Source organism: Crocodylus siamensis, chromosome 8, assembly GCF_052110815.1.
Source record: "Crocodylus siamensis isolate JL-2025a chromosome 8, ASM5211081v1, whole genome shotgun sequence".
Taxonomy (NCBI): domain Eukaryota; kingdom Metazoa; phylum Chordata; order Crocodylia; family Crocodylidae; genus Crocodylus; species Crocodylus siamensis.
This window is the reverse complement of record NC_143402.1, coordinates 38,511,288-38,522,569: the sequence shown is the minus strand read 5'-3', so window position 1 is coordinate 38,522,569 and position 11,282 is coordinate 38,511,288. Positions and strand designations below refer to the sequence as shown.

The 11,282-nt window shown below is 46.3% G+C and overlaps 1 protein-coding gene across 4 annotated transcripts in view; it reads left to right on the top strand.

Annotated features, from left to right (window-relative positions):
* Nucleotides 1-397: 397 nt before the first annotated feature.
* PCDH19 (protocadherin 19) overlaps nt 398-11,282 on the top strand; it is a 129,854-nt gene continuing 118,969 nt past the window's right edge. For 2 of the 4 annotated variants that reach the window (XR_016443800.1, XM_090059960.1), the window contains exons 1-2: nt 398-3,314; nt 6,596-6,923. Coding sequence is in view for 3 of the 4 variants with exons in the window: in XM_090059960.1 (XP_089916086.1) it covers nt 1,174-3,314; nt 6,596-6,923 (2,469 nt within the window). In the remaining variant the exon portion in view is untranslated. The remainder of the gene's footprint in view (nt 3,315-6,595; nt 6,924-11,282) is intronic. The other 2 variants (XM_090059959.1, XM_090059958.1) reach the window with 1 other exon arrangement.

The window sequence follows — 11,282 nt, the reverse complement described above, 5'->3', positions numbered from 1 at the left end:
GGTGCTCCGCGCGCGGCTGGGCCGGGCTGGGCCAGGGCGGGGGTTGCGCCGGGGCCGTGTGGGACAGCTGCCCGCGCACCGCACGCCCCGTTCACTGCGTGCCCCAGCCGGGGGCCGCGCAGGGACAACGCCCGCTCCGCTTCGCTCGCCCTGGCTGTGTCTCTGGCCTCGCGGACAGCGGGAGGCTGCGGCTGCGGCCGCGGCCGCGGCCGGGGAGGGGGCGCAGAGCTTCAGCCCGAGCAGCCGCAGTCCGAGCCCGCGGGGACTGAGCAGCTCCGGGGCGACCCCGACCCCGGCCGCGGTCCCGCCCCCCGCGAGGCCCCGCCCCCCGGCCGGGAACGCGGATCCCCAGCCCCGGATTGGCTGCCGCCTGCGTAGCCCCGGCCAGAGCCGCTCGGTCTCTCCAGATGGTGCGGCCGGCGGCTCGGATCGGCTGCAGCCGGCGGCCGGGAGAGCGAGCGGCTGCCCGCACCCGCACCCGCACCCGCACCCGCACCCTGGGGCTGCGCCCTGCTCTCGCCAGCCCGCCCCAAGCGCATGCATTTGCCTGAGAACTTCAGTGCTCCGGAGCCGCGTCCTGCCGGGCTGCCGCTTGCAGCCCAGCCCGGCCCGGCCCGGCCCGGCCCGGCCCGGCCGGCAGCGGACGGAGCCGGGAGACGACGGGAGTGAAACTTTCCTTGCCAGAGCCGCCGCTACCAGGCACCCGCCTCAGGGACAGGTCGAGGCGGCGGATCGCCCAGCCCAGCCCGCACCTGCCGTCCGGCGCCGGTGTCCCCCGCTGGACGCGCGGCCGCTGGCTGCGGCCGTGACTGCGCCGCCTACTCCGGGCTGCTCCGTGAGGGGGAAGTGCCGCCGCCCCCAGCTCGCGGGCCGCCGCTTCTAGTGGGCGCAGCCCAGCCCCCGCGCCAGCGGGCTGGGAGCCATGAGGAGGCCGCCTGGTCCCGGCTAGCCGCTCCTGCCGCTTCCTTCCCTCCCGCTGGGCCCAGGCATCGGCGCCTTCCAGGCGCAGGGGCAGCCCTGTCCCCGCCGGCCTCGATGCACAGGGACGCCGCCGCTTGCCCCCCACGGCCCTCCCCACCCGCGGCTTGGAGAAGCCCGTAGCCCCCTGGCCCAAGGAAGCGCGGCTGCTCCCCCCACGCTTCCCCCAGGCTCGGAATCAACAGGCAGCTGGAGATGGATGTGCTCCTGCTGCTGCTGGCAGCTGCCGCGCTGTGGGCCAGGGCCGGGGCCCTCATCAACCTGAAGTACTCCGTGGAGGAGGAGCAGCGAGCGGGCACTGTGATTGCCAATGTGGCCAAGGACGCGCGTGAGGCTGGCTTTGTGCTGGATCCGCGGCAGCCCACTGCCTTCCGCGTGGTGTCTAACTCTGCGCCACACCTGGTGGACATCAACCCCAATTCGGGCTTGCTGGTGACCAAGCAGAAGATCGATCGGGACCTGCTGTGCCGCCAGAGCCCCAAGTGCGTGATCTCGCTGGAGGTAATGTCCAGCTCCATGGAGATCTGTGTGATCAAACTGGAGATCAAGGACCTGAATGACAATGCACCCAGCTTCCCCACAGACCAAATAGAGCTGGAGATCTCAGAGACGGCCAGTCCAGGCACACGAGTGCCACTGGAGAGTGCCTACGACCCTGACTCGGGCAGCTTTGGCGTGCAGAGCTACCAGATTACCCCCAATGACCTTTTCGGCCTGGAGACCAAGATACGTGGCGATGGGTCCCGCTTCGCTGAGCTGGTGGTGGAGAAGAGCCTGGACCGTGAGACCCAGTCCCACTACAGCTACCTGATCACAGCCCTGGATGGTGGTAATCCTCCCAACCTGGGCACCGTGGAGCTGAGCATCCGGGTTATTGACTCCAATGACAACAACCCGCTCTTCGAGGAACCGGCCTACACTGTGAGTGTGCCTGAGAATGCGCCTCCGGGCACCCCCCTTCTTCACCTCAATGCTTCTGACCCTGATGAGGGTACTAATGGGCAGGTCGTCTACTCCTTCCACAGCTATGTGTCTGAGCGTGCCCGTGACCTCTTTCAGATCGACCCCCAGAGTGGCCTCATCACAGTCAGTGGAGCCATTGACTATGAGGAGGGCCATGTTTATGAGCTGGACGTGCAGGCCAAGGACCTTGGGCCCAACTCCATCCCGGCCCACTGCAAGGTGACGGTCACTGTGCATGATGCCAACGACAACCCGCCCCTCATCAACCTGCTCTCAGTCAACAGTGAGCTGGTGGAGGTGAGTGAGAATGCTCCTCCAGGCTATGTCATCGCCTTGGTGCGGGTCTCCGACCGTGATTCAGGTGCCAATGGCAGGGTGCAGTGCAAGCTGCTGGGCAATGTGCCTTTCCGCCTGCAGGAGTATGAGAGCTTCTCTACCATCCTTGTGGATGGCCGGCTGGACCGGGAACAGAGGGACCAGTACAACCTCACTATCCAGGCGAAGGACAATGGTATCCCCTCCCTTCAGGCCACGAAGTCCTTCACTGTCAAGATCACTGATGAAAACGACAACCATCCCCACTTCTCCAAGCCCTACTACCAAGTCATTGTGCAGGAGAACAATACTCCTGGGGCTTACCTCCTCTCTGTGTCTGCCAGGGACCCTGACCTGGGCCTTAATGGCAGCATCTCCTATCAGATTGTGCCCTCTCAAGTCAGGGATATGCCCGTCTTCACCTACGTTTCCATCAACCCCAACTCTGGGGACATCTATGCTTTGCGGTCCTTCAATCATGAGCAGACCAAGGCATTTGAATTCAAAGTCTTGGCCAAAGATGGGGGCAACCCATCCCTGCAGAGCAATGCCACCGTCAGAGTGATTGTCCTGGATGTCAATGACAACACCCCCGTGATCACTACCCCTCCCTTGGTCAATGGGACAGCAGAAGTGTACATCCCTAGGAATGCGGGGGTTGGCTACCTAGTGACTGTAGTCAAGGCAGATGACTATGATGAGGGTGAAAATGGAAGACTATCCTATGAAATGGTAGAAGGGGATAGAGGATTTTTTGAAATAGATCAAATCAATGGAGAGATAAGGACCACCAGAGCATTTGGGGAGAATTCAAAGACCGCTTATGAGCTCATTGTAGTGGCCCATGACCATGGAAAAACTTCTCTCTCAGCATCTGCCTTGATTCTGATATACCTGTCTCCATCTCTGGATGCCCAGGAATCCATAGGATCTGTTAACTTGTCACTGATTTTCATTATTGCCCTGGGTTCTATTGCAGCTATTCTTTTTGTCACCATGATCTTTGTGGCAGTAAAGTGTAAAAGGGATAACAAGGAAATCAGGACCTACAACTGCAGGTAAAGTCAGCTTGTTTCTTTGTACCTAGCAGTATGTGTTTTGATGTATAAATCCAAGTTATTTTTTCCCGTTGTTATGATACACTTTGTGATTTATATCTGTTTTAGGAGCAACAATGAGGATGAACATTGTAAAACTGCTTTTAAAAAAAATTTTTTAGGCTCTTTTTTTTTCTTATTCTTTGCATGTTACTTTGGGAGAAGTGCTTTAGGAAGAAGAAAAAATCTATTCTGAGTAAGTGGATTTCATACCGTGGTTTGATAGTCTACTGTGATATAATTCAAATATTTCTTATATATTCTGTAGCAGAAATGAGGTGCTCTGCACAGCTGCTTCTGGGATCTTAGGAAAGAATACTTACTACAGTCACCTCCAAGTGCAGATAGTATTGTTTGAAAAAAAGATGGAAAATGGTTGGTTGGTTGGTTTGTTTGTTTTTTATGATTGCAGGAATAAGCCATGATTCTTACAGCTGCATTGCTGGTAGTAAAGCAGCACTAGATTTTTTTTGAAACCTTGAGTAGGTGGAAAGGAAATTCCTCCAAGAGGGAATTATAGTGGGTGCTCCTAGCATTGAGTCCACATATACAATAGCAGTTGGTGTTTGTGGGGGATTTGTTTGTGGTTCTTCTGCATTGTTGCCTGCATCCTGTCCCCACCAGAGGATGTCACTATGGGCCTTATGTGTTTTCTCTGGGAGTGGTGAATATAAAGGAAAGTGGGAGCTGGGAGAACATGCCATGAAAGAAATCAAGGTTCAGCTAGAATTCGTGAAGTGAAGCAATGTCCTTAAAGCCCTTTCTTTCTGTTCAAAAGAGCTATTGTGCCCATGTAGTTCACAATGCAGCTCTTGGTTACAAGTGACAATAGATTCAAATGAAACTTATTTCCTTGAATATACCTAATTTTACTGTGAGAATGTAATGGTTGGTTTAGATCTTATCAGTTGTTCCAATCAGCATATTTACAGCAATGCATTATTTTGTCATAGATGTATGTATGCTCCTATGTCCTTAATTGGAGACACTGGGTCATATCTGCATCTGAAGCATTAGCTGTTATGAAAGGCTAATATGTGAAACTGAGTCCCCTGAATATGTAACAGCCATGCGATTATTGTCTGTCTTTTACTATTCTCTGTGTTACACAAGTTAGTAGACAAATGCTAACCACACATGAATATCAATCAGACGCCATAAAAGAGCAGCTGCAATGCCTCATAAATGGTCTAATCCTGTTACTAGTGAAATAGCCATGACTTCTCCATTCCTTCAGCACTGAGTCATTTCAGATGGAAGGAATGGAAATTAATTTTGCTCTACCTTTGAAACGTATGATTGCCTATGGCAATTTTATAGTGCAGGAGAATGTGCAGTCTTTAAAGTTTTATTTACACAGATATAATGACTGAGAGTTCAGTTTTTATACCCCATTTTTACAACATAAAGCATGTTTATAAGCCCTTTTGCTTGATGGGGAAAATCTTCTGCAAATAAAGCACTGTATGCATTCTATTATGGGATGGCTAGGCTTAAGTGAAAACTAATATACTGGATTTCTTGCCAGCTTGGTCCATTAAACAAAAATAGGATCTGAATGTAGAAAATCAGATTGTGGTATCACCCCTAACAACTTAACATGTATGTATAGCTACTGGGTTTAGTGTGAAAGTTTAGGGATTAATGAAGTGCAGTTTAATTAAATAATCGGTCAATAGAGAAAGGACAGCAAAATGAATGCCTGTAGGAAGTGATTGGGATCTCACATTGCCAAACTTAAACATTTAGGTAAACAAAACAATTAAAGCTTCATCAAATATTGTTAGATCAGTCAGCATCCCTATAGATCATTTGCGCAACAATAATCCCATGAAGTCCTTAAATAATTTACAATCTCAAGGGGATGAACATTCTATTATCAGTGTGAATCTGATCAAGAGAAGTCAGCTGCAGCCACAGATAAGTAATGTATAGGCTTAGCTGTGTTTTTGATTATCAGTTTCCTCATACATACATTTCATGGACCTATGTAGACCTGTGCGCTCTCTCTCTCATCCTATCAACATCTGGTAGAAAATCTTCATAAAATGTGATAATTTATGAGTCGCATAATATTATATGAGAGAGCTGTTTGACTTGGTGGTTTTTTCATGCTCAGGCAATTAGATTTGTAAAGCAAGAATATTTATACAATATTACCTTTCTATATAAATCTGTGTTGTGTATTCCTCTCATTTATCTCTATTGTAATTGCTGAGTTTAAAACCCCTACCTTTTATCATACTAGGCAATAGAACTGACTACTTTTGACTCTGTGTATGTGTGTTTCAAGGTACAGTTTAATGTGTTTACTTTCAGAGGTATTGTGATTTCTGGCACAATCACTGAAATCTTTACTTTCAGAGATGATGCTAAGTTCAGTTGCATTGTTGTTCATCTTCCCAAGTTGTTTTATGATAACTTTGTTTCTTCAGTGAATAAGAGGTGCACATCCAGCATCAGTTCATACTTTTATCAGGTACAAAGAAGATGGGGAGAGAGAGAAGAGAAAAAGAAGATTGTATTAAAAAAGGACAACAAGATAACTTTTTTTTTTTTCTTTTCACAATGCAGTTTTTGTGTTCCAGGTTCTAGAAGGAAAAAAAAAAATCCCAGCAAGGGGTTTGTATAGGAAGGGAGACATGGGGAGAATGTAAAGGTTAGAGAGAAGATTTCAAGTTATTAAATGCTAAGATGAAAGAGTCAGAATAAAAGCAATCTTGATACACAAACTGCATTTAGAGTATGGTGGAAAAAGCTTGTCAGATGAGAATATTGGGGAGGAAGGGGCTGCTGTAACTAGCATTATAGGAGAAGATCTGGGGGTAAGGGGAAAATATATTTGTGCTGACTTCATTTACATGAGCAAAAATAAATTACTTATTACATATGAAAAATAATTCAGGTACCCTTTTCAGTCAGTGGATTTTAACATCTCCATTTTTTCTTTTCTGCAGGCTGAACTTTATTCCTGGTAACTAAATATCAACAATTATAAACAGCAAACAAAACAGAGGAATGTTTCTTTTTCTTTACTTTTCCTGTTTGACCTGAAAACATAATACATATGAAAACAAACTAAAGACCATATTCTGCCACAAGACCCAAAAGATGATGTAATGTGCATGAATAAGAAGCTTATGTGGAGATGGGGCTAACCCCCTGGGGGTTCTTAATATTTAATAATCAGGGCATGGTTCAGGATGCTGTTAGATATTCATTTTGCCACTTCTGTCCCACAGAATTGCCGAGTACTCCTATGGGCATCAAAAGAAATCAAGCAAGAAGAAAAAAATCAGCAAGAACGATATCCGGCTGGTACCACGGGATGTAGAGGAGACTGACAAAATGAATGTTGTGAGCTGCTCGTCCCTTACTTCCTCTCTCAACTACTTTGACTATCATCAGCAGACCTTGCCTCTGGGCTGTCGCAGATCTGAAAGTACCTTCCTCAATGTGGAGAATCAGAACACAAGGAACACAGGGTCCAACCACATCTATCATCACACCTTCACTGGGCAAAGTCCCCAGCAGCCAGATCTGATCATCAATGGGATGCCATTGCCAGAGGTGAGTCTGGTCAGAGCCTTTGGGAAAAGTCACAAGGCTGGATCTAGAGAGTTTACTTGTAACCTCCCTAGTAACAAACAAAGGTTTGCTTGTGGGATTTCCAGTATAAAGACAATGTGTCTTGTTGCTGATCAGACCTCTTGTCCTTATAGTATCTTGCTTAAGTGCAGAGTGTAATAAATGTACAGATAATGGGTCTTGGATTTTGCATAGTAATATGCTTTCTTTGCTCTTTGATGTTGCCATAGTTTGCTGGTCATTAAACATGGCAGCAGCAACTGGTTGAATGCAATGAGCAGCAGCATTTAATGGTGATGAGCGTGGTATAAATATATAGGTAGAAAAAGTTAAGTCAGAGGCTTGCTTCTAACTTGTGCTTTCAGGACTTTGATCCAAGTTAGTATACAAGAAGTCAACAGGACTGCTGATGTGAGCAAGGATGGCAGGATTGGGCCCTCTTTTATTCCTATTCTTGGCAAAGAAGCTTTGATCAATTTCACTTATTTAGATTAAAGGTGGTGACTCCTAAGGAAACAGCATGCTTTGACTTTGGTTATGATTAGAAGTAGGTTTGGGAAGGTTTTTTGTCTTTTTATGTTGTCACTGATATTATGGCAGCAATGCACAGTGGGAGTAGAGGGGCCACTTTTAAAATGCCCTAGGATTGTCACTTTAAGTGAGGCTGAACAACTTCTAGCCTACCCTGTTGTGTTGCCTCAGCATGTGGTATTAGTTAGTGCAGACCACTGATCCATATGGTGTTTCCGTAACTGCCAGGAAACAAACTGGAGCCTCTCTAATCCTGGCCATCCTTGTTAGTACCCTCCACTTTCATCCGGTTTTCTCTGCAAATTGCAGGTATCATTTACTTGTTTGTTTCTCTTTGAATTATTATTTGCTATTAAGCAAAACAATCAAACGAGTGTCATGTTTCCTACTTTAAACAGAATAACAAAGCTTGAAAAGCAGCTAAAATATTTATGGCCTACTCTGCTTTGCTCTTAGTACATTGGTGTAAATGCAAAACAAGTTCACTGAAGACTGTGTGGAACAGCTCCCAGTTTGAAACTTCTGTTACTGAGAATACAGTTTGGCTTTAATATCTGTCAGTTGGTAAGACCTGTTTAAAGCAGTTGATGTCAGTGGGCCTGATCAGAGAGATTTTTGCTAATACAAAAACTTCAGGAAGTCATTGATATTTTAGCATATAAGGACTACAAAATTAGGCTCTTTTAAAGCATAACTTGTTGGCTTCTGAATAGGGGTATAACACTTTTTGATGTGGAATGGTCAGAGTCCTTCAGCAAAATGCATTTGCAGAGTTTTAAAGGAGACCTGTAGTTTAAAATTGTAAGATGATCCTGGCTTGTTTTCTGGGTCTCCTTGATGGATCATATTTTCTTCCCTTCTCCCAGCCTGGTTGCATTCCACATCTGTCCTGTCATAGCAGCTCCAGACTTTCACTTGGCATCTTACTGCTTTGCTCTTTCAAGGTTACCCATTTCTCTGCTGTGCTGAGGCAACTTCTGCATCAGTGCACAAGCACACAGAGCCAGTACCAAATGTAACAGCCTGTAGCTGCTGGAAGTGAGAGAGAGTCTAAATGCAATTAGGAGGGTACAGCGAAAGTAATAGAGCACTGTTCCAGAGAATTAAAGCTCAATTTAACTTCTGGTGTTAGTATGAAAGCTATAATCAAGATCCTTAGCTATACCTAAATGGCATTGGCATTGACTTGTATATAATAGCTCACATCTTTTACTGTATATACAGATGAAGGACTGAATCAACTCTGGATCCAAATGTCTCTGAATTTTGGAGATACTGGATCTGAACTGGTTGACTAAAGTCTACCTCTGACCAAGAGAACTGATAACAAAGGTTCTTTGAACCCTGAACTTTGGGCAGGTTTGAGACAAAGTGAAATTCTCCATAGGAGGTGACTATGAGGGTTCCCATCGCTGTTGGGAAACATCTGACTACAGCTCAGAGTTCAAATTGGGGCTTCAGAGTACCCTAGAGTTCAAACTGCACTTTTCAAGGTTGCATGTAAGCAAAAGCTTTTAGTATTGTTGGGGCAATGTCCCATGAATAATTACTACCTGGAGAATTGTATTGTTTGGAGGAGGATCTCAGAAGTGGTATTGAGTACAGTCTTTCTAAGGCTATCAGAACCCCTGAGTATTGGAAAGGACTCTACCGCAGCTTCCATGTGCAGAGTAGGTGAGCCGTACTGTGAGCACACTGAGACTGTGTGTGATTCAGTATTTCAGAGTAAATTTAATTATAAAATCCATCATGTGGGTGGCATTAGCTAGAACTGTGGGTGGGCAGCTGGAGGTCTGCAGCACTGGGGAAGAGGAGGTCAGGGGAGACATCAGAGTTCAGCTGAAAAAGTTAATAGTCACAGCCAGAATCCATTTCTGCACAAATTGCTCCCTAGTGCAGCTGCATTGCCATTAAGCTTTGGGTCCGGCTAGGTGGAAATCTCCATAAAGATGCCCCAACTCTATAGATTCTGGGTTCTTCTCTTAGGAAACTTAGGTATTGGCAGAGGGAATTACATTTCCTTTCATGCCCAACTCCAGCCCCCCCCCCCTTCACTTACGGAGTTTAATGTACTAAAAGCTATTGGAACATGAAGTGATGAAACCCATAGAGATATTAAGAAATAAAATGTTTCTCTTCCTAACTTCAGCATCAGTTGGACATGTAGAAGTCTAGCAGTTAAAAGACCTTTCCACTTCTGTCCAGAGAACAAGTGGCTCTCTGGACATTGCATGAGCTCAGTGGGCTTCATCCAGAGCCTGTTGATGATGTGATGGTTTTGGATTTGGCCCTGCACAGGTAACTAGCTTGTGTTGAAGCCTTCTGGCTTAATGAATACAGACATCAACAGGAGCTCATTTTGCTATGCTTCTTGGAACCAGGTCAGTGTAAATGGTGATGGAAGTGAGTGGCAGAAAAAGTCTGGAAAGTCAGGCTGCCAGTTATTTCACTAGCCGGGATCGGGAAGCACAATTAAAAGGGAAACCATCTGTAGATTTAGTTCAGGAACCATGACTTTGGGCCAGGTTTTTCATGGGCTTCCTGGCTGGCCAGTCATTGTTGGGTATGCTCTTGGCCATTGTCATACTGCTACTGTTCATGTCATGTAGGAAAGGAGGATCCAGAAGTGAGAGATGGAAATGACCTTTGGCTACACCTGACCTGTAGAAATATTTGATTTATTTTTTCCCTTCTGCACTGTTTTTTTTTTCTGCAAGAAGGCAGGAGAGGTGCCTCATTAATAAGTAGGAAGGGGAGAAACTGAACCCAAGTGAAATCTTATTGGCAGTCTGGCCAAAGTGAGAAACTGGGTTTGAAAAAACAGTAACCTTTTTCTAAAGTCCCCGAGGGAAGCTGCTGTTGTGGGGCGGTGATTACGATGGTGTCTGTGACTCAGTTGGCAGAAGGGCATACTAGAACTCTGGAGGACCCAAGAAGTTCAGTCCATACTTTTCAGAAATAGTACAAAAGACCATTAAAAAGACTGCAGCATTTGTGGAAGGGCAGCCTGGTTCCCCGAGCCCACCTTTCTACTACATTTAATCTGTAGCTATGCTTTCTCTCCCCTCCATGAGATCTGTGTTCTCCTGTATATGGTATGTACTCCTTTTCGCTGTCCATTGCATCCTGTTTGCAACATTTGATCGCTAGGCTGAAGCTGTCACTGCAACAGTCTTGGTGGATCTGCTGTGAACACAATCATTCAACATCAGAACAGCAGTGATAGGCAAGCTTATTTTATTAATAGGAATTATTGTTCATTAACAGTTATCATTCAAAAGCATGTTATTACAACACCCGTGGGTGCAAACTGTTTAACAATTGCAGTTCCTGTCCAGTTACTTCAAATTTCAGACCAGAGAATCCTAGTTGGGGGAGGGGGGATCTATTATCTCATGCAGCCCATTTCTCATTCAGTGCAGGACTTTTCCTGCCAGTGTATTTACTAGGACTTTGTCCAGTTTAGTTTCAAATGTCTCAAGTGATGAGGCTTCCACCACTTCCCTTAGGACATTTTTCCACAGCCTAATAGATCTCAGTGTCAGGCAAATTTTACTAATGTTCAACCTAAATGTGACTTTCCCTTGTTGTAGTGATGGGAAGGCACAGCATTGTTTGATACAAGATACAGTACAGAGGTAAATAGTAAAGCTATTTGACATGAAACATTTGTGTCTGAGAAGTAAGCAGATGTCTCCTAAAAACAACCCTTTTCCTAGCAGAGAATAGTTTTGGATTAGCTTGTTGTGTAGCCAGTCTTTAATGTGAGGCTCATTTAATTTAACAGTTAAGAACCTTGAAATAAAAGTC